Source organism: Dermacentor albipictus, chromosome 1 (assembly GCF_038994185.2).
Source record: "Dermacentor albipictus isolate Rhodes 1998 colony chromosome 1, USDA_Dalb.pri_finalv2, whole genome shotgun sequence".
NCBI lineage: Eukaryota > Metazoa > Arthropoda > Arachnida > Ixodida > Ixodidae > Dermacentor > Dermacentor albipictus.
This window is the reverse complement of record NC_091821.1, coordinates 490,828,111-490,851,355: the sequence shown is the minus strand read 5'-3', so window position 1 is coordinate 490,851,355 and position 23,245 is coordinate 490,828,111. Positions and strand designations below refer to the sequence as shown.

Here is a 23,245-nt window from a genome sequence, read left to right as displayed (position 1 = left end):
GTCTCAATAGCCATTTTGGTCAAGTTTTCAGGGACGTTATAAAGGTAGTTTTACACGTCAGACGTGATGTTATGCAATTTGCAACATCACGCCTCGTGGCTTTACTTTGTTTGTTACTAAATTTTGTACTGTCTCGTACTGAGCTTCTACTACTAATTTGGCTGTGATTTGTGTAAACTTCAGGCCTGACGAAAAATGCCTCTTATGGCTATTACCATTGCTTAAGGTAAATGAACGCTGGTCACGCCTGATTGGAGAATGTCAGTAAAGGCTAGCGCATTCTTTTACATTGTTAAATTCATGGGCGGCTATGGTAAGCACCTTGCCTCGCGTCTCTCGCTTCCTCCAACGATTGCCGCTGACGCTCTGAACCCGCAGAGCATGGGACTGGGTGTGGCCAACGCGGCCCCCCTTGGCATGGGCCTGCTGACGTCATCGCCACCGCCCGCCTGGCACCCTGCAGCGGAGGACCTCAAGAATGCCTGCGCTGAGGCCGCCCGATTCTGTAAGGTGAGCTCGGCCACCTGAGATCTCTCAGCATTACAACCAATATCGTCATCGCACTTCCCCTCCCACCCCGCCTTAAATGTGTGGAGCTGTAGGGGCTGACCCTAGGCAGCCCTGTGCCTGGCCTGCAGGACAACTTCCTGCGCTGGGGCGTCGAGGTGATGGAGCTCTACTGCGAGCACATGTGTCTGTAGTCTCCCACCCCCGCAGGTCTTGCAGGGTTTTAATCCAGTCAAATAAACTAGCCATTCATTAAGGGTCGCCAAAGAAAACATTTTAGCCATGTTAATATATTGCTTCCTATAGCAGCTAAAAATAAATTCCACTCTTTCTGAGAAAAGAGGCTTGCTGACATGAAGCTGAAAGACATAAACTCGCATTATGTTTGCGCCACCGCCTTCAGTTCTCACACCAGCTCTTCGTGACGTCATGCATTTTGACGACGTCTTCAAGGGCATGGTTGAATTTTTGTCTGTTAAGATGGACTACATTGTATTGTGAACGAACCAAATATTGAACGTGTCCGGCTTCAAGATATCTTACTGCGCCACGACAGTCCACATATAAGAATGTATTTGGAAATCTGTGACGTTGCATCCGGAGCTACTCGCAGTCGTGTGTGAGCACCACTCACTCAAGGCTTCGCGCTAAGGCCGGGAAGGGGTCCAGCTTTTCTTGTATTTTTAATTCGATTAGAACTCTTGGAAAACCTCAACCAGTTGTTGTGGTTCAACGACGAGACCGCCGCCACAACAACAACAAAAGGTGGGAGCGCCGCGGCAGCCGAGGCGGAGGCTGCCACCGATACCGACGGACGACGCGAAGATCATCATCTGGCCCAGGGGGGAGGGGAGGGGGGCTGAAAATCAAGGACATGAAACCATATCAAGCAACGCAAGCCATCATAGAGGCCGGCGGGAGGAAATTCAAGGAAGACTTTCTGGTCAGGCTTCGACCAGGGCCCAACATCGTCATCGCAAGCGCTCTCAAGGAAGAAGTTGCGGACATCATCAGGAAGATCAAGTACCTCCCATACAACGGAATCAATTACGAAGTAAGCGCTTACGTGGCCATGCCTGGGTACGTAAAGCGGGCGATAATCCATGGGCTACACATAGGACTACCATTTGAAATACTGCAATCCAAGCTGTGACTACGCACTCAAGGGGTGGAGATCCTGGCGGCAAGGGTGCTAGGCAAGTCGGAGACGGCGCTAATCACCTTCGATGGCCCCATCATTCCGAAGTGGGCCATCTTCAGCGCAGTAAAATACAAGACATACCCCTACAGACCAACCAGACAGTTTTGCTACGTATGCGGCACGCAAGGACACCGCTCGGACACCTGCCCAACGCCGGGAGCGAGAACGTGCAGGTAGTGCGGAGCAAACAACCCAGTTAAAGGACATCAGTGTCAACCAAAGTGTCTGGCATGTGGAGGTGAATACGCCGCCGGTACCAGGGACTGCCGGATGCGCCTCAAGAACAGCGACGAGCTGCGAGGACGAGCCCTGCATAAAAACCGAGGGCGGAACTGGAGCCGTAGGTGCCGTCCCAGATGGCTGAGCTCGGAAGGAGAGCAGAGCCGCTCGCGGAGCCGGGGCCGCAGCCAAACGCGGAGCCGGCACCGGAGCCAGTCCAGGGACAGCTCCTTCCCACCGCTGGGGCCACCACCCGCGGCGAAAGGGCAGAGGAAACAGCAGCCACGACCACAACAACAGCAAAAGAAGGGCGGAGTTAAGGTAAGCTAGGAGGCAGGCCCTCCCAAATAACTGTTTCCACACTCGGATAATAACAATAACGACAACGAACTTAAACAACTAAGGGAAGAAAATAAGGCTCTAAGGTGAGAACTAGAGCAGAGTAGGAAGAAAATAGAACTGGAGGAGGGAATCAAAGAACTAATCAGGGAACTGCGAGAGCAAAGGCTGGGTAGCCAGCCGCGACAGCAGACCCCACCTCCAGCTATGGATCAACAGCCACAGCAGCTGGAAAAGGGAACCGTAGAAATGCAAATGCAATCCTTTATGCGAAAAATGCAGGAGCAAATGAATTTAATGCACCAAAAGATCGCAATTCAGGGTCAAAGTTTTCGCAACTACATAAAAAATCAAAATACGCAAAAGATAACAAATGAGGCTAGAGATAGACTCTATCACGAAAAAAGATTCGGCACCGAAAACCAAAGTATAACAACAACCAACGATAAACCAACATGGCTAGACATAACATATTAGATATATGGCAGTGGAACTGCAGAGACTGCCGCAAAAAGCAAGGCCCGCTGCAGCAATTCATAAATTCACAGTTAAGTCCTCCTGGCATAATCGTGATGCAGGAGACAAACACCGTGCCGACACTCAAGCGGTACACGTGCCAAGAAAAAGGTCGCACGGCCATCTTAATCAGTAAAAAACTAGTCGTCATAGCATACGATCAAATTCTGGATACGCGGATAGAATACATCGTGATAGAGATAATTCCAAAGAAAAAGAGAAAAGAAAAAAGCACAGTAACCGTAAACTTATACAGTCCACCACGACAAGATGGCGGGGATTTTCAGAAACTTTTCATAGGCGCCAGCAAACTAGCGGAATCCAACATCCTGCTTATAATGGGCGACTTTAGTGCCAGGGGGCAGAGCTGGAAATATCAAAAAGACACTAAGAAGGGAACGCAAGTTAGTGACGCAGCAGAAATCACAAGCTGCACCCTCTTAACGGACGCAAACCAACCAACGCGACTAGACAACAGCGTTACTCCCGACACATGTCCAGTCCTGACATACGTCAGGAGAGCTAGGCAAGCCACGTGGGAGAGCCTGCTGGAGAACCTGGATAGCGACCACTGCATTATAAGAACGCAAGTGTCAGCAGACAACATCAAGCGCAAGATAGGAGCAGCCAGAATAACGTACTAGAACGCTTTTCGCAAAGAATGCAAGCACATGGGGAGGGGGATAACCACCATAGGGGAATGGTGCAAACAACTTAAGGAAATATAACAACAATACACCCAGGAGGTTGAAAGGTCAGAGCAAACGCCGTAGGTGGACTCGCGGCTCCTCAGGCTATGGGAGGTAAGGCGTGGACTAACCAAAAGGTGGAAGAAAAAACGACTAAATAAGAAGCTCAAGAAGAAAGCAGAGGTTACGAAGGAGGCAGAGTAATACTCAGCCTAACTCACATGACAAAGCTGGCAAAAATTTAGAGACTCGCTGAATAGAACCCTCAGCCCCGCAAAAAACCTGGCGTATCCTCAAGGCTCTAATGGACCCAACCAAGACCAAGTCAGAAAGTAACAAGGCCATCCAAAAACTAGTACACCAATTTGAAGGGACAGAAGAAGAGCTACTAGAAAAAGCCTGTGTAAAGTGCTACGGGCAAGATAAACCCGAAGCGTACACGGAGAGATACCGAGGCGAAGAAAACCCCGACCTAGACAGACCCATCACCAAGGAGGAAGTTTTCGCAGCAGTTAAGGCATCGACCCGGATTACAGCAGCAGGCGCGGAGAAGATTAGAAACGCCCTAATCCGAAACCTAAGTGATGAGGCGGTCACACAGCTGACGAACTTCCTCAATGCACATTGGGAAGCGGGGACACTGCCAGAGGAATGGAAACATGCAGAAGTAGTTATGATCTCCAAGCCAGGGAAAAGCTACTAGTAGAAAACCTACGGCCGATATCACTCACTTTGTGCCTTGGCAAGTTGTACGAGCGAATCGTGACAAGGAGGCTACAACAATACATGGAAGATGAAGATCTGTATCCCCACAGTATGTTCGGCTTTCTCACCAAATTATCAACACAAGACGTCCTACTACAAATTAAAGAGGGGTTCTAAGCAACATCTCATACAACGGAGAAAACTGAATAATGGCTATCGATGTCAAAGGAGCGTTCGAGAACGTCAGCCACGCGGCCATCCTCAAGGGACTGGACGATCCCAACAGCGGACGAAGAATCCACGGCTACGTGACAGCGTTCCTATCAAACAGAACAGCCACGGTGGGGTTAGGAGACCTGCGGACAGACAAGTTGCACATGCTAAACAAAGGAACCCTGCAGGGATCCGTGATCTCACCGATCCTTTTCAACATTGCAATGATTGGGATAGCCCGGAAGCTGGAAGAGATCGACGGCATACATCACGCCATTTATGCCGACGATATCACCATCTGGACTAACCAAGGTTGCTCAGCCAAAAAGAAGAATGACTACAAGCCGCAGCAACATGCGTGGAAGAATTCGTTAGGGAAAGAGGCCTCGCCTGCTCGACGGAGAAGTCCGAGCTCCTGAGAGTCAGACGAGAAAAGCGCTTGGAAGAACAAATCAGAGTCACCCTAGAAGGACAGAAGATACCAGAAAAAGAAGCCGTCAGGATTCTGGGAATGTGGGTGCAGAGCAATCAACGTTGCACACACACCATAAACCTACTCAAGCAAACGACGGCACAGGTGGCACGTATGATGACTCGCGTCTCGCAAAAAAGAAGCGGCATGAAAGAGGAAGATATGGTCAAGTTGGTTAAGAGCCTCATAATCAGCCAGATCACGTACGCCCTCCCATATTGCAACACAAACAAAGGCGAACGGCACCAGGCCGACGCCATCATAAGAAAAGCATAGAAAACAGCGCTTCACCTGCCGGCCAACACCTCGACAGAGAAGCTGCTGGCACTCAGACTCCAGAACAGGTTCGAGGCGCTCAAAGAAGCACAATTAGGGTCGCAGCTACTCAGCCTCCAGCAGACTACCACGGGCAGAAAGCTCCTAAAAAAACTGGAGCACAAATAAATTGAAAGGGAAGAACAAAGAACGGCAAGCCTACCCCATGACTATCGCAGCACCATCAAGGTATGGTCCCTGCCAAGAAACATGGACCTGAATTTACACACAACCAGGTGTCCTCGAGAACGAATGGAAGCACAAGAAAGAGTCGTCGTGGCAGTAATAGACTCGTACTATAGGGAAATCGCTTGTGCGTCGGCACGGGATTGTATGCTAACCGAGGGTGATGAAATGGCTGTTGCTCTAGCAGCTGTGGAGGCCTACCGCACAAATAGATCCCTTCTAATTTTAACAGACTCCAAGGAGCATGCCGAAACTACATTAACGGCAGAGTCGGTCAAAAAGCACTCCAAATCTTCCTCCGCGCTGGCCGCGACAGAATAAACGCATTAGACACACCGTCTTTTGGCTACCCAGGCACACTAAGATTGAGGCCAACCAAAGGGTTCATAGGATCGATCGCGAGCATACAAACCGAGCGGACCTAAACAGAGATCCTGAGGATTTCATGACAGGGATCCCAACGTACTCTGACATACTAAATTATCATAGAGGGACGAGGATCAGATATGACCCACCCCACAATACACTCACTCAACAAAAGGCAGTTCACTGGCGAAAGCTGCAGACAGGAACTTTTCCAAATTTACATATACTAAGCAAAATGTTCCCAAGTCAATACAGGGACACATGCCTGTGGTGTGGCGCAATACCCAGAATTTATCATATCGCATGGGAGTGCAATACGAATAAGACGTTCCACAAAATAAAAAAAATCGTGTGAGGAGCAGTGGGAGAGCGTGCTCTCCAGCGGCAACCCTAGCCTCCAACGGAGGCTGGTGGATCATGCCCGACGAGCAGCGACGCTCAGTGGCGCCCTGGAATAGGGGCGGCAAACATTCAGGCCGGTGATCGTCATCAACCAGTAGAAGATGAAGACATCCGGCCTGACCGCTGAATTACTCTCTCTAGAGCAATAAAGTTTACTTCCTCCTCCTCCTCCTCCTCCTCCTCCTCCTCCTTCAACTAGTTTGTGGTAAATCTCTATGTCTCGTTGCCGATCTGTCGGTCCGCTTCCAAACGTTTTCCCGCCAAATACGCTTACTGGGTATACGTCACAGGGTATCAGCCGTTTTTCCTAATTATCATATGAACATCTGAGACACATCAACATTACTTACAGGACATCATAAGATGGATTGTTAATCCCTCTAACATAGCCAGTCATCTCAAAAGCATGGATGTGCCGCCAATTTTTCTCCAACCAAGTTAACCCATTCTTGCGAGGCTTTCCTTTGCGTGTAAGAGCTGGTTTCTTCGCAATACGAGATGTTGCAGGGAAAATCCACCTATGGTGATTGGCTTTCTACCCTATGCGACAGACACTATAGTTGGAATACTTACGCTTGCATTTTTATTGAGAAACAATAATCACCGTTAAAATTGCACGAAAAGAAACCAAATCAATTTAAATCAGGAATTAAAGTGGGTGTGGAACTGATTGTCACTACGTTGGCATCCTAACTCTCATGATTGCTTTCTTTGACTCCGTGACGTTCAAACTGGTTTGTGAGTCCATGCGCTTCCGACTAATGTTGAATAGTTCTAATTGAAACAGACTTCAAGTAAGACCTAGCACATGAAGCTAAAGCAGGTGATTGCTTTCGGTGAGACTAGCTTGCCAGGCAATTGACGAGTACGCTGGCGGAACCCATCCTGTTTATTTTGTATTGCACGTCTATTCCATAACCTGTTTTTAGCACTCTAAGCATGCCCTACGGTACAAACGAGTTCAAGTGCGACTAATCCGAGTCTGAGTAAGTACAAATTAGTACCATTACGTGTGGCCCTCTTTTCTCGGCTTGATTGCATGAGTCGAAATCTGAGTGAGCCTTACATTCTAAAGGCATTGGAGTGAGCGCAAGTGACTTTTTTCACTTGCCTTCCCTCGTCAATTGAGTAATCTGGATATCGGGTACATTCGGAAGCGAAGGTTGTCGTACATCATGGCGCAGCGTCTGCAGCCTACTGTATGTTGACTCCAGTCTTCTGTAGCCGAGCGGTCGTCTGACTAAAGGGTCATGGGGGTCAAATGGAACCAAACAAAATAGAGTTCTCTTTGAATGCGATTGACTTCAGGCTTCTAATGAAAGCGTATACGATAACGACAAAATTGAAATGACCCAGCGTCATAACAACCTTCGATGGTACCTGATTGCATGGAGTCCCAGCTATGCGACATACGTACACCAAGCATGTACCACATGCGTGCTACGTAGGCGCCTTAAACAACATTGAGGCATGAAGCATTGAATAAACCACTTTGCGGTGGGAGTCCCAAAAACACATTTCTCAACAGACTGTCCGGACTTCGCATCTTTGCGTACACAGCAGCAACATGGCCAATCACACTGAACAAAATGACAGCACAGGACGCTCATCTAGAGCCGACTTCGCGGAAAGAGATATATACTACAGAAATAGATAGATAGAAAGAGATACTGTAGAAATTGCGAGTTTTTGCATTGGAAGCTTTGTTCTTGTTCTGCGGGCAACGTGAACTCAGTGATTATCATGCTGAGCACTGAAACAAGGCACTGAAAAGCACAGGTACAGTGAATGTCTGCAAATCAGACCTAAGACAAGCCCGTTATCCTGCCAACTTATTTCTGCCGACAACCCCATGCGACCAATAGTACCGACAGTACCGCAGTGTCTTAACCCCCAACCATCGTCGTAAATTGAATGACTCACTATTCTTTTCTAGGAGGCTGGTTACAGCATAGAGAGACTGGGCCTGCAGTACAGTTTGACCAAGTTTCCTGGCGTTCACACTACAATAGTTGGTATTGCAAGGTAAGCAATGTATACTGTTTATTTTTGAGTTGACAGAGCACGAGTTCCAGTCAATTGAGTGATCTCCCCTATATTTTTTTTTCCTTGGTGAAATACGTCAAAGCCGGCGCGGACACTTTCTTTTATTTTTTTGCGTGATCCATAGACTTATTTGCTGGTGTCCTGTCTATTCGAAATATAAAATATTGACAGTGTGTTCTTTCTTTCTTATCTTTTTCTTTTATAGTGCTTTTCTAAAATAGGGTTTTGGGATAGCCAGTCCTTTCTGCGGCCAATAATAAAGATAAAGACGCAAAAATAGAGCGTCAAGGAATAGCCAATGTTACGTACTGATGCCGTTACTACACAAAGCAATTGTAGCAGCACGAAATACTGTGGAAACGAACAACACCGTTTGCCAAAAGACGATGCTGTCTACAAAAATGAACGAGCAACCAAGAAAAGACAATTAAACTGAATTCTGAGGTTTTACTTGTCACGAATAGTGGGGGACTCCGCATTAATTTTTGCAAGTAGGGGATTTTCCCTGTATCCCCAATGCACAAGACAGAGGCTCTTTTGCATTTAGCACCCATCAAAATGCGGCCTCCACGGCGCGAATTTGACACTGCGACCTCGTTGCTTGGCAGATCAACACCCCAGCCGCTAAGCCACCGCGGTGAGTATGGCGTGTTGTAAAGTCGGTGGTCCGAGCGGCTACCAAGATTCTATAGATGGTACAATGCCAAGTGACGGGAGAAAGAAAGGTCTCTAGCGATGTCCAAGAGATGGGGGGAAAAAAGGCTTTATATACAGATACGCATGAATTACAAGAACGGCTCTCTGGCCCACAGCATGTCAAAGTCTTTTCATGTCCGAACACCTTCACAACACTCAAGCTCCGCTTTTTATGCAGTTAATTTCCACCTTTCATTCGACGGGGGAATTGAATGCCCTTCTTCTCGGCCAATCACAACCCTCGAACCGTTCGCAAAATCCCCCAACACGTCGTACCGTTCCGTGTACTCCACCTCCATTGTGGCATGGTCACCCCCGCATACAAGGAAACCACGTGGCAATGTGGGAACCTGTATTTCAATAAGTTATCATGGAAGCCCTTCACATCGGGCACTTTCGTCACTTAGTGGGCCCTCCATGACAGTCAGCTTCTCAAAGGCAAGAGACTGGCCTTAGCGGTAGTTACCGCTTCCACGGAGGGCGGTGGTTTTCGTATCGAAGTGAGCTCCTTTGTTGTTCCGACACACTCGGCGCCGGGCCACGTCGTAGTCCGGGCGGGCACTGGTACCTCACGGGAAGCATACAATAAGCAACCTTGCCGTTTAGGGACACACGAGGCTGATGACCTATTGCAGCCTGGGTCCCAGAACCCCTCTCGCTAATCAGCTCTGCGCGGTCCAACAGCAGAAGATACGAAACATAACTGCTTGCCCATTAGTCTGAGGTGACACTGATTTAGTCGCCGGCTTCCTGGCCTCAAGAAAACGACGGCGCGTGAATAGCACTCCACAGCTGCACGTCTGCCGGTGAAGTATCATTTGTCCCGAGGGACCACCAGGCCCAACAGCCGACAAAAGAGAAAGAAGCTGTTCGCATGTAATAAATATGCGCTATTATTCCCAACGCACAGAAGCTCTCACATGCTTTGAAGAACGTTGCGAACTGCTATTGTGTCGACTTCGCCTTTCTTCGCCCAACAAATAGGCTGCAGTGTCCACCTTTCAAAAGCGCTGGGATTTAAAACTTATAGTAGCCTTAACTGGTCAGCCGCCGAGATACGCAAATAACGTTGACAGTATTGGTGAAAAAGAAAGGAAGGGAAAGACTGACAGGATCAGCTCAATTACATAAAAGGGCACTTATACAAGGTAAATACACAAGTTTTACGGCAGAGATAAACTTTTAAGGAAATGTAGGCCAATTAATGCTAGAACTGAAAACATGGATACCCAAAAATGCTAGCATTCAAGAGCTGCCGTGGTGTAGTATACCTGATTATAACAAGCATGCTTGGCGATTATTTTTTCACAGCCCCGTTTCAAAGAGAATGCCCATAAGTCATTATCACCATCTGCCCTAAGTGAAGGCGTGATTTCCAATTCATAAATCATATTTTCTTCCTTGCCGTCTTTATTCGCTCTATGATTTTGAAGACAAGGTCTTTTTAGCAGACTTCAGACAAATTTGGCATATCTGGAATTTGTGCATCTTGTAACCACTTCTGGAAATTGGCGGTTGGTTAGGTGGCTTGAATATGTCATTTGAACACGAGAATGGAATTAAACGATTCCTCCGAGAATATTTAGCAATAGTCCGTAACTAAGGATATAATAAAAAAACGAGAGCAAGTCGCCGTAAAGGTGATGATACAGGAGCAAAGAGATTATATACTTAAGCTTCTGGAATGGGTGGCTCTCCAATAGCAAAGCCGGTATCCGCCCTTTTGCTAGAGGTAAGAAGCCCGAACCACCGTAGCTGCCGTGGCAGAGCACATCGTATGTTCGTCGTGTTTATTGGGTGCGCGCTGTTGCAGCATTGATTAACTTATTGTGGCATCTTTTCCCAGGGCAGTGCAACACGTTCACAGGTCCTAGCTGCACCAGTCGCGTAGAGATGAAGCCACATGTAACGTTTCACTTGGGACATAAGCTTGCATCGTCTTTTTAGGAATATTGTACGTTGTGCGTGCGTTCGCTTCATCTGGCAGCGGTTGGGAAGGTGCTCGTAGGATACGCATATGTCAATATTACGTTTATGTCCTACAAATGCTCGTTGGAACGTCACTGCCTGCGGTTTTTATGCAGCGCATGCATAGGCTACATGTTAGGAGGAGAGGACGGGATTTGGCCGCTGGCTTGTAGCGGTCTAGGTTGTGCTCGAATCCATAGGCGGCGTGTTTGTGCGACAACATACTGTGTTTGCTTTGTACCGTATGCATTCCGCGCAGCGACTGTACATTAATAGGGGAAGCTAGCAAGACAAACGCGTACACAGGAGAGCATGTGGACAAGGCGAGCTCTGGATTTATAACGGAAGAGCTGTAAGTTCGGTGCTTATTCTGACCACATCTCTTGCGTACGCGCCTTTCTTTTTCGTGGGTTTCCTGTTCAATAATTTGCACAAACTATCTCAGGAAGAAATATTGTTGCAAAATCTGGGCTTAAACACAAGAGCGCAAAGCCCTTTTACAGCAATATCGCAGAGTGCTGCCTAAGGTTTAGTGCACTGAATCACTAACAATACCAAACGAGCGAATTGCCCAGGAAAAGCGGGAGCACTGCTTTCAAGATTGTAATATTTAAAAATAAATGAATGAAGAACCTTAGTTGCAAACTTAGCTTGCATAATGAACCATTATAGATTGTAAAAGATCAGGTGTCAATTGGAAATGCTTTCTCCTGTTTCTATGTCTGCGTAGCATTTCTCACTGATGTTTCATTTGTCCTGTGTGTTCCAAGAAGAGGTTCTAGAGGCGATGGCTGAGAGACATCATTGTTTTGGAGCACATATGAAAAAAACTGACCACCCTTCCACTACTGTGAATAGGGTACAAGCGAAGCTGGGTTCCGTGGCTCTTCGTTGCCGTAACGCCTCGGCTTGCTCCCTCACGGCAATGCTCCCTCACGGCGAGTACGGCACGTCGACAACCAGCCCTTTTTTGAGCGAGTTTGCGGCCGCGTTCATCAAACGCCATCTGTTCTTCGGCCAAACGCACGACGCGCTGCCTGCTCCCACTTCCGTTCCTTCAACGCAGCCTGCTCTTCGACAGAACGAACCAAATGCGGCCTTGTCTTCTAAATGCCGGGCCTGAACTGACGGGAAACGGCAGGCGCGAGGGGCGCGAAGACGCGATCACACCCTTTCCTTCCTCCGGAGTGAGGGCATGTCTGTGATTGGCTCGCGCCTTGCGCTGCGTCTACTTCTTTATGTATATAAAACCCCGCTTTAAAGGGCGCGCATGATGATCGGACAATGGCTGAATATATTACCATGGTGGTCTCGCAACCCGGCGATTTGAATACACAGCCCGACAAGCGACCTTTATTAACGCGATAGCGTTAAGGAGCTCGTGTCGCAGAAAAGCCGGTGTCGTTGGCGTTGGTGTCGGTGTCGGCGGCGTTGGCCGTGAGCGATAAATCCCAGCAGGCACTTCAAGAATAAAACACAACTTGCAAGATGGGCTGGGGGGGGGGGAATTGAACCAGGGTCTCCGGAGTGTGAGACGGAGGCGCTACCACTCAGCCATGAGTTCGATGCTTCAAAGCGGTACAAAAGCGCCTCTATTGAATGCGGTGTTCAGCAGTCACCGGAGAAGAACGCCTCCCCCCCCCCTCCTTCGCCTTGCACCAGCGCTTCTGCCCCACCCTCCTGGCTCGCGCACGCGAGATTGAGCCGCGCTCGTCGGCACACCCTCGCACGCTTTCACTCACACATACAGCATACGGAGTGCGGCGACGATTTTACCACCGTTGGACATTATACGAAACCTCACGGCGACGGCGACGCTAAATATGCGCCTTGGGCGTCCATATAATAATAATAATAATAATAATAATAATAATAATAATAATAATAATAATAATAATAATCTTTATTACAGACAACAAGGTCTCGGATACAAGGGCAAAAGGCAGATATGCTCTGCCTGACGGGACCCAAGCACCCGAATACACACACTCAGAGCATGTAGCAAGAGAAAGAACATAATAGACTACCGTCACATACACAACACAGTTTTATGCAAAGTAAACAACCGAACAAGGTACGAGCTCGTACAATATTAAAGGAAAATTCGTACAAATAAGGAACCCTAGGATCATAAAAAGTTCTGTATACACAACCTATTGATTATTAAGGCAGGAAAGGAGGTAAGCTTTAACATTCTTTCTTTAAGACTTTAGGGACATGCATTTCTGGATAATTTCTATGGCCTCTGTATGTCTGTTGAGAAGACTGGGAATTAAGTATGAAAGCATTTGGGTTCCGTAGTTGGTCCTCACAAGTGGAGTTCTTTGGAGTGATTTGCGCGACGACGCAAAATACTCTGGCGACGCTGCAATCGAAGTGGATATTTAAGTGGATTGGGCTGCATCAAGGTCGCCCCGTTAGAATCTGCTGGCGAACTTCACGGAAGAGTCATTTGTGCAATTTCGCGAGCTGGGGTATGCATTACAACCGCGCAAACCAGGTTTGTAAGTGCACATGACACGTATTTCTACCTTAGGAAAAGATACATTTTTTCTCTTCTGTATTTCATTTTATTTTTTTAATGCCGTTTGGTGATTGCGCGTGCATTGTGCCCGCAGCGTCGGCTTTCATTCTGCAGTGTTTGAGTTTATTCAAGCACATGGCAGGCACATAAGAGTACACACAGACGTGGCCAGGTGTGATGAGAACGAAAGCTTCATTTCGCAGCTTGACTGGCCCCATCACCCAGAAAACAAAATTACAAAATTACATGCAGCGGAGAGCGACCATTCGAAAGGAACACGCATGCGGCTGGTTCCAGCAAAGCGTAGAAAGAGACTCTGAAATACATAAAATCATTAAATAACAAGGCAATAGATAATTGCATGACACTAATTAGCCATCACAAAAATGACCTAATATTACTTCAATAGCACATTAAGGACATCCTATAAAGTATATCAGTTTTGGACAACATATATAAACTTTCAACTGCTAATTTCCATTTGTTCAGTAAACTCGGAAGACAGAAATGTAATGCTTGCAGTCCGTTATTGCAGAGTTCTCTTTAAAGAACAAATCTTTTTCTTGTTCTTCAAGCAGCATGTATCTCTCGTGTGTATTCTTGCGCATGTAGTTTTCCATCAGTGGGTCTAGCGAACCACAGACGGAAAAACGTAAGTAAGCTTCCTGCTGGCTTATCCAAATAAATAAAACATGTCCGCCCCATCCAGCCCCGTATACTCGGATTTATGGGAATTATTCTTATAGAAAAAAAAAACTGCAATGTACCATTCCATTTATGTTTCTGTCTTCCTCGCGTAACAGAATGCTGAGAAATTGGCATGGCGTATTGCTATTGAACCTATGGCTGAAAACTGTTTTACGTAGCCGTTATATATGCTAGTGTTTGGCCTGTAAGCCGTGTGAAATCTGTTGTCCAGTCCATGCTTAACAACAACACGAAAGAAACACAAAAACCGTGCCGCAGCCTGATTAGTGGCTACATATTGGATATGGCATTGCGCTGCTGAACTCGAGCTAACTCGTTCAAACCATGTCGCGCGATTCGATAGGAAAGAAATGTAAAAACACTTGTGTAATTCTGTTTACGTACACGTTCAAGAAACCCAGGTGGTGGGAACTGAACAAGGTGCCTCATAGTAATATTTTCACACGTGAAACGCCAGAATTCGTTTAATTAAGAAATCAATAAGGACGGTAGTTGCGTCCTTTCGCTTTCTTCTAGGGGCGTAAATGAAAGAAATTATTCGCGAGTCTGATTCTGAGAAAAACACGTTACGCATATCTGGTATTTCATGCCTAAATGTAATGCCGTACCGAACTGTACGTCCACTCAGCTAAACAGCTTCTCTATTATAAACTGTTTCTTTTGAGTTGTCCGGTGCATTTTCATAAGAACAATAATGCTGCAATTAAAGGAATTGCATGCCTCACATACACGTAGAGATATTTGTAAGTTTGCTGTGTTCGTTGTATAAGTGTGGTACCACACTGGGGACCCAGTTTTATTGGGTTCTAGACGTGGCGAGACAGGCAGACAGGCAAAAAACTTTAATGAGGTCCAGAGAAGCGCCGCACTTGGACCAGCACCGCGATCTGCTCCCACGTGGGGACGGGGAGGCCTAGCCTCACCGCCTCATCGTGAGCTCTCTCGACAGCCCATAATTGTGGGAGAAGCTCGGAACTCTTAATGGCAGAGCGCCACTCCTCCTCGGTGACTTCTTTGGGCCCCCGTAATGAGGGGCACTGCCAGAGCATGTGTTCTAAGCTGATAACCAACCCGCAGTCCGGCTAGGAAAACTCGAAGGCGTCCGGGGCAATAATGGTGAGGAAAGATAGACTGGGATATGACCTAGTCTGCAACATCCTGAAGGTGATTGCCTGAGACCTGGAGAGTTTACTGTGCGGAGGCGGAAAAGCCCGCCTGCCCTTTTGATAGTGCTTGGTGACTCCGTTGAAGTGAATAAAGTGTCTTTAAATTACCCGTTCTCATCCTGCAGACGTGTGTCCTCCCCGGCGCTGAGGGATAAAGCACGCGCCCGAGAGTGAGCAGGATCATTGAGGTTGGTGGGGGAGTCTAGCTGAGAACCGAGATGTGCCAGAAACCAAGTAATGGTGTGCGGGGCTATAATGAACACCTGAGCGATCGAGGTCGCGCCTTCCTCTCCGAAGTCCAAAGGAATAATCTTATTGCGGAGAATTTTAGAGGCTTCGACGGAAATGAAGCCAGAAGCAAAGGCCCTAGCTACCGATCCAGAGTTTGTTTAGATTTGCGATCTGCTATCGTAAGGCAACCCGAACCTGCCCGAAGTTTGCAAAATCGAACGCCGGGACAGCTGGCCGATTGCAAACATGCTACTAGCGTGGCAGCGCCCGGCGAGGCCGGCGCGCGTGCTGTTATGATTGAGGGTTCAATCCCATCGCTCGTGATCCATTGTCAAGATTGGAGTCGGGCATGAATTATAAGGTAGCTGGCCCATGCCGTCGTCCAACTTATCCGCGTTGAGGACGTTGATGAAGGGAAGGACTGCTTCTCATCGAGAACGAGGAAAATGGGTTTATTTACAGTATTTATATCAGTCTAACATGACTGTTTGAGAAAATACATCAGTCTAACATGACTGCTTGAGAGAGAGTGTCCTGAGCAGCCGCACAACAGCAGTTTATAAACACTCGGTCCTCCCCCGACACCCAGGTGACGGAAACGGCCGTCCAAGCACCGTAGGTGAGTTGACCAGGCACCGTAGGGGAGACGAGGCACCGTAGGGGAGACGACCCGGCACGGTAGGGGCATTTATTCTCCGAGCTGCAGTGCGCCCGCCGGCCGCCCATTGTCTGGCGTCTTGGTCGGCACGTGGGAAGGGGTGTCAGTAGACGTTCCCGCGGCTCAGTAACAATAGTTGGTCCGCCGAGCCGGTTTAGTCATATTGGCGACTTCGTCAAACTCGGCTCCAGCGACGGCGAGTCGAAGACGCACGTATTGTTGTTCACACACAGTCGACTTAGTCACGCCGTGGCTAGAGGTGTGCAGCGACGCTCCAGGAAAGTTGCCGCCACAGTCGCAACTGGCCGGGAAAACTTGCACTGTAGCTGGCTGTTCTTAACAGTGCTCGACGTAGGCTGCCCATTTATGCGTTGCCAGATTGAAAATATATTGTTGCATTCAGGGATACGATCACTTTCGCGCGATATTGCGTGACTCGGCACAGGGCGCGTACTGGGCCAACCTCATCTTGTGCATCGCAACAGATGGCCTCCGACGCATCCGGTAGCAAGACGTGAAATCGTGCGTAAGTGATTGTATCCTCGGTAGCGATAGCTCGAGGATCACTGTTCGCAGCGATCACGTCGCCCATCGGCTACATTGATGAGTTGGCGTTGTGTCATCATTTCACAAGACATGAGAAAGCAGCACATCGGGTACGTCTTATACGCGTAAAACTTCATACCGACCTGCTTGAGCTTCGATTTCAGAAAGTTTGTCGTGGCTGGTGGTGCTTCTCATTTTGACACTAAGGAGCTGGGGATGGGGCTGGCGCATGAAAATTCACGCTGCCTGTGACCAGCGAAAAGTTTCACACGAAAAAGAACATTGGTCGCGATCATGAGAGCAATAAGCCAATGCACGTGTGTCTAATGTACGTGCGCCTTTTACTCAATCAGTGCGTTCTTACATAAACGGCCTGCAGTTCGGACACATGTCGGTTTCGAGCTGCCACCAAAGCATACGATGGAAAGACGGAGTGAACACGGGCTAGCTGCAACGCCTTCGCTAACTGCAAAAAAGGAGATATCTCCACATACATATGCGAGATACCTGAAAAGGAACACCACCAGAAAAAGACGAACCGAAAATGTACCGCAATATGTGTGGACGAGCGTCTACAACTTGCGTGGAACACGATGCAGATAGCATGCACGCATGAGAGCGTGACGCGCTGATCAGCGCCGCGAAGAAGCCTTGGGGACATACACACATACACATAAAAGCTTCAAAGGGTTCGCCACTGCTCGTATCACACCGCTTCGCAATGTGGGATGGTGCATTAGCACCTAAAAAGATAGAAGTAAGGAAATGCAATGATGACCGTAGGCTGAGCGAGGTAAATTTAAGTCCTCAAGCGCCCGCGTTGCAATCCAGGAAGTCCCCGCAAAGATGGTGGCGAGCGCCCATCGCCTCTTTTAGTCATCTGCTAGCCAGAGAACGTCCAGAGAGCAGCCAGACCAAAATCGTCCTGGCAGGTTCTGGCAGCCCGCGGGTAGCCAGAACCATCCAGCCCGAGCAGAACGAACGCCCGGCGGAAGTGCGTGGCGTGGTGGGCGGAGCAAACCGAGAAAAACGAAGACGCTCTGGCTGGCTCTGGCAGCCCCCGGGTAGCCAGAAGTGGAAAATCCAAGAAGCCCATTGTTTATTACTCTGCTTTCCACACTGTCGATTACTACAGCTTTATTTCATCATATTTCATGCGCGCAGCGGTGCTTAGGCCGCCATTCACGGGAGGCGAAGTATGGCGCCTCTTCGCACAATGCACGCTGTTATGCACATGGATTGTTTTCTGGCATGCATTCTGTGCATGCATGTTTCTTGAATCTGTGCTCAACAAAACTACGATTCTGTTAACCTGCCCCGCGTTTTAGTACCGCGCGTCATATGTTAAAAATGGCCGCGCACATGTGTCCATGGTGCAAGGATATGAGCGATATACGCTTTGGCTGAAGCTTTATTGCTTTACTGCTTTATTGCAAAGTGCACCCGATATCGGTAACAAAGATTTCAGTGTCCTCCCACTCTGTGAAGAAGGATGATCAGCCAAGCTGTCAATGTGGGCCCCTTAATGGCAAACGGTACCTCCGCCGCGGGTCGGCCGGGCATTGCACTGTCTTCGGGATCGGCCCACGTATGGAGAGTGCTTAACGCCTGCTTTACCTCCACCGCGGCTGGGCCCGGCATTGCACTATCTTTGGAATTGACCCCCGTATGAGGAGTGCTTAACGCCTGCTTCACCTGCACCGCGGGTCGGCCCGGCATTGCAATATATCTTCGGGAACAGCCTACGTATGGGGATTTTTTTGCTTACCACAACAACACGGAAATTTCCTCGGACGGTAGCGGTATACAGCTTCGCTGTAAAAAAAAAAGAAAGCAAGGCTGATGTTTGGCCTGCCGGATGGGCCGGTGCGCGAGCATGGTCGGCCTCGCGTCTAGCCGCAACCTCAGCTTTTTCACGGGTATCACAAACTCGGCGAGCAGGCGCAAATCTTCGTTAAAGCTATCTGGCGCGAACTGTTGCGAGAAGGAAACAAAGCCGTCAGACACGCGCCAGTATTCTTCCTGCTCACATTCATCTCCCAAGCCTTACGATTGACGGGCTCCTCAGAGAAACTGAATAACAATACGCAGCACTCTCCTTCCTCCGTTAGCTCTGGCAACCCAGCGCACTACATAGGCGCCGCGGTGGGGTGTCTATGTAGTGGCAATTCCAGAGGCAAGCTGAACAAATATAAGTTTCCCGCATGCGCGCACAGCTGAAACGCGGAGCCTTCGACGGAGTATACATGCTCGCTCGGCAAGCATGCAGCTTGTGACGCCACGGCTCGCGAGAGTGCCAGTGTTGCTAGACTTTATGCCTTTCGATTGTAATGAAAAATTTCAGTTACAAATTACGTGCTGGCTCAAATGCGCTAGAATTTTTCCAGCGTGTTCTTGAAATCACAACGACTACCTCAAAAAATACAGATTATGTTCGAAAATTTGGCGTCATGATTTCTTTAGGATGGTCACTAACTGCATCACACAGCGCTTTCGACTGCAGTGTCGCGTAGTAGCGACGGTGAAGGAAACAACAATACTGGGAATGACGCAACTAGCGTTTTATTCGGCGAACTTGTGCACTCCAAAACAGAATAAACTCAACGAACAGCGACAGCGGCGAGCACCGTCTGCGATCGGCGAAAATTTGATCTGCCGCGCTGGTAGAACGGCTTTAGTCGTACAACATGTACTATTTCAGGTCGTGAGCGGCGCCGCTGTGATAGCGAAATGCTGTCTGGTACGACCTCATAGTCGAGTGCACCAATGCATCGGATGATCTTGTAGGGTCCGAAATAGCGGCGTAAAAGCTTCTCGCTAAGTCCTGATTGGTGTATCGGGGTCCAAGCCGAAACAAGGACACCTGGCTGGTATCGCCGTCGAGGGTTGTAGTATCGGCGGTCGGTCCTCTGTTGGTTCTTGATCCGCAGGTGCGCGAGCTGCCGGGCTTCTGGGCCGCGCTGGAAATAGGTGGCAACGTCAAGATTGTCTTCGTCGCAGACGTGCGGCAGCACGGCGTTGAGAGTCGCCGTCAGGTTCCTCCTGTAAACCAGCTTGAACGGCGCTATCTGCGTTGTTTCTTGCACCGCCGTGTTGCATGCGAAGGTTATGTACGGCAGGACGGCCACGCAGGTCTTGTGTTCGACGTCGACGTACATTGCCAGCTTATCGGCGAGGGTCTTATTCAGGCACTCCGTACGACTATTCATCTGCGGGTGGTATGCAGTTGTCCTCCTGTGGCTTGTCTGGCTGTATTGCAGAATCGCTTGGGTGAGCTCCGCTGCAAAGGCCGTTCCTCCATCGGCGACGAGGACTTCTGTGGTGCCATGTTGCAACAGGATGTTCCTGACGAAGAATTTCGCCACTTTGGCTGCACCACCTTTCTGCAGAGGTTTCGTTTCAGCGAAGCGGGTGAGGTAGTCCGTCTCCACGACGATCCTCTCATTTTCATATGTTGACGTTAGAAAGGGTCCAAATAAATTCATCTCCATCTGCTGAAATGGTCGTCAACGAGGCTCTATCAGGTGTAGTAGCCCTGAGGCACTATTCTGGACATTCCGCCATTTTCTTCGATGCGTCACGTAGCCTCGACACATACAAAATGGCGCTGATGGCCCCGTTTTGCTTTCGTAACGTCACGCAAACTTGACGTTTTGCCTAAGACCCTGAAATGAAGGCCCCGAACCTAACGTTCTTCGTAAAGCAAAGCAGTTTTCTCCTTGAATAACAAATAAAGCAGCTAGCTCAAAGCCTACGATTACTGCGCCATTCCGCCATTTTCTTCGATGCGTGACGTGGCGGGTATTAGCGGCCGTGCAGTCGCCATGCTAGTTGAGAATAGAGCCCCCGCTGGGCTTGTCGGTGGTGTCTTGCGTCGCTGATTGTCTCCGCACGTCGTGACGTAACGGGCGACGTCAGCGGTCAGGCGCGGCCAGTAATATTTTTCCTGTATCCTCGATAGCGTCCAGGAGAATCAATTTGACCAGTGGTCATATGATCATGTAGGGCGTGCAGTATATCTAGACGCAGCGCTGACTGAAGAACAAGAAGGTAGTTGGCGCAGGCTGGCGAGAAGTTCTTTACGAGTAGGTTGTTTTGAAGCGAGAATGAAGACAATCCTCGCCTATACGCCCTACGGACAGCGTATACCCTATACTATAAAAGCGGACAGCGTATCCCTATACTCGAAAAGGATTTCCAGCTCCGGCTCTACTGGTTGCTCTTCAGCGAAGTCTTCTGCGCTTATTATTCCAAGGAAAGCGTTGTCATCCTCGTCATCTTGCGGTGGTGGGTCAATGGGGGCGCTCTGAGAAGCAGTCAGCATCAGAGTGTTTTCGTCCGCACTCTTAGGTTACAGTGATGTCGTATTCTTGCAGTCTGAGGCTCCATCGTGGCAGTCGTCCTGAAGCGTTTTTTATAAATTCACTAGCCAGCACAACACGTGATGGTCGTTGACGACTTTGAACGGCCAGGCGTATATGTAAGGGCGGAATTTCGCTGTAGCCCAAATGATGGCGAGGCATCTATTTTGGCTCATAGAATAATTGCCATCCGCTTTTGACAGTGACCGGCTAGCGTTAACTATCACCCATTGAAATCCGACTTTCCTCTGGACTAGGACGCCACCGAGGCCTATGCTACTGGCGTTAGTGTTGATTTCTCTATCAGCGTCCTCGTGGAAGTCAGCAAGTACCACTGGCGCCTGCATGCGTAATTTCAGTTCTTGAAATGCTTCGGCCTGGGGCGTTTCTCATTTAGGCTCGACATCACATTTAATTAGATGTGTCAGCAACTCAGTGATGCGTGAAAAGTCATTGAAAAAGCACCTATAGTAGGCACTCATGTCAAGGAATCTACGTACTGCGTTCTTGTGGATGGTCTGCTGGAACTTTGCGATGACAAATGTGTTCTGCGCGTTGGGGCGGACTTCAGATTCGCTGATGGCACGGCGTAGGAAAAGAAGCTCATTGTAAGCGAAGCGGCACTCTTCCGGCTTCAAATGAGCCCTGATGACTTGATGACCTCTAGTACTGTCGCAAGCCACCTAAGGTGATCGTTGAAATTTGCAGCGGAGACGACGACGTAGTCCAAGTAATCAAGACAGGTATGCCACTTCAATCCTGCTAACATAGTGTCCATGACGTGCTGGAACATTGCAGGCGCCGAGAACAGTCCAAATACCATGACCTTGAACTCACAGAAGTCTTCTGGCTCGATGAAAGCAGTCTTCTCTCGATCACTTTCGTCGATTTCTATTTGCCAGCAGCCAGTTCTGAGATCCATCAACAAGAAGTATTTAGCGTTGCAGAGCCACACCTAAGCGTTGTCTGTCCGTCATCATCATCATCAGCCTGGTTACGCTCACTGCAGGGTAAAGGCCTCTCCCATACTTTTCCAACTACCCAGATCATGTGCTAATTGTGGCCATGTTGTCCCTGCAAATTTCTTGAACTCATTCGCCCAACTAACTATCTGCCGCCCCCGGCTACGCTTCCTTTCTCTTGGAATCCAGTCCGTAACCCTTAATGACCATCGGTTATCTTCCCTCCTCATTACATGTCCGGCCCATCCCCATTTCTTTTTCTCGATTTCAACTAAGGTATCATTAACGCGCGTTTGTTTCCTCACTCAATCTGCTCTTTTCTTATCCCTTAACGTTACACCCATCATTCTTTTTCCATAGCTCGTTGCGTCGTCCTCAATTTAAGTAGAGCCCTTTTCGAAAGCCTCCAGGTTTCTGCCCTGTAGGTGAGTACTGGTAAGACACAGCTATTATATACTTTTCTCTTGAGGGATAATGGCAACCTGCTGTTCATGATCTGAGAATGCCTGCCAAACGCACCCCAGCCCATTCTTTTTCTTCTGATTATTTCCGTCTCATGATCCGGATCCATCGTAACTACCTGCCCTAAGTAGATGTATTCCCTTACGACTTCCAGTGCCTCACTGCCTATTGTAAATTGCTGTTCTCTTCCGAGACTGTTAAACATTACTTTAGTTTTCTGCACATTAATTTTTAGACCCACTCTTCTGCTTTGCCTCTCCAGGTCAGTGAGCATGCATTGCAATTGGTCCCCTGAGTTACTAAGCAAGGCAATATCATCAGCGATTCGCAAGTTACTAAGGTATTTTCCATTAACTTTTATCCCCAATTCTTCCCAATCCAGGTCTCTGAATACCGATCGCTCCAATAGCATTGGAGAGATCGTATCTTCCTGCCTGACGCCTTTCTTTATTGGGATTTTGTTGCTCGCTTTATGGACGACTACGGTGGCTGTGGAGCCGCTATAGATATCTTTCAGTATTTTTGCATACGGCTCGTCTACTCTCTGATTCCGTAATGCCTCCATGACTGCTTAGGTTCCGACAGAATCAAACGCTTTCTCGTAATCAATGAAAGCTATATATAAGGGTTGGTTATATTCCGTACATTTCTCTATCATCTGATTGATGGTGTGAATATGGTCTATTGTTGAGTAGCTTTTACGGAATCCTGCCTGCTCCTTTGGTTGACAGAAGTCTTAGGTGCTCCTGATTCTATTCGTGATTACCTTAGTAAATACTTTGTAGGC

At 48.5% G+C, this 23,245-nt stretch overlaps 1 protein-coding gene across 2 annotated transcripts in view; it reads left to right on the top strand.

The window, feature by feature from the left end:
- The window catches only part of LOC135912923 (uncharacterized), an 89,333-nt gene that overhangs the window by 47,332 nt on the left and 18,756 nt on the right, over window positions 1-23,245 (top strand). The window contains exons 6-8 of one of the 2 annotated variants that reach the window (XR_010567831.1): window positions 379-510; window positions 1,204-2,248; window positions 8,067-8,155. Coding sequence is in view for 1 of the 2 variants with exons in the window: in XM_065445540.1 (XP_065301612.1) it covers window positions 379-510; window positions 8,067-8,155 (221 nt within the window). In the remaining variant the exon portion in view is untranslated. The remainder of the gene's footprint in view (window positions 1-378; window positions 511-1,203; window positions 2,249-8,066; window positions 8,156-23,245) is intronic. The other variant, XM_065445540.1, reaches the window with a different exon arrangement.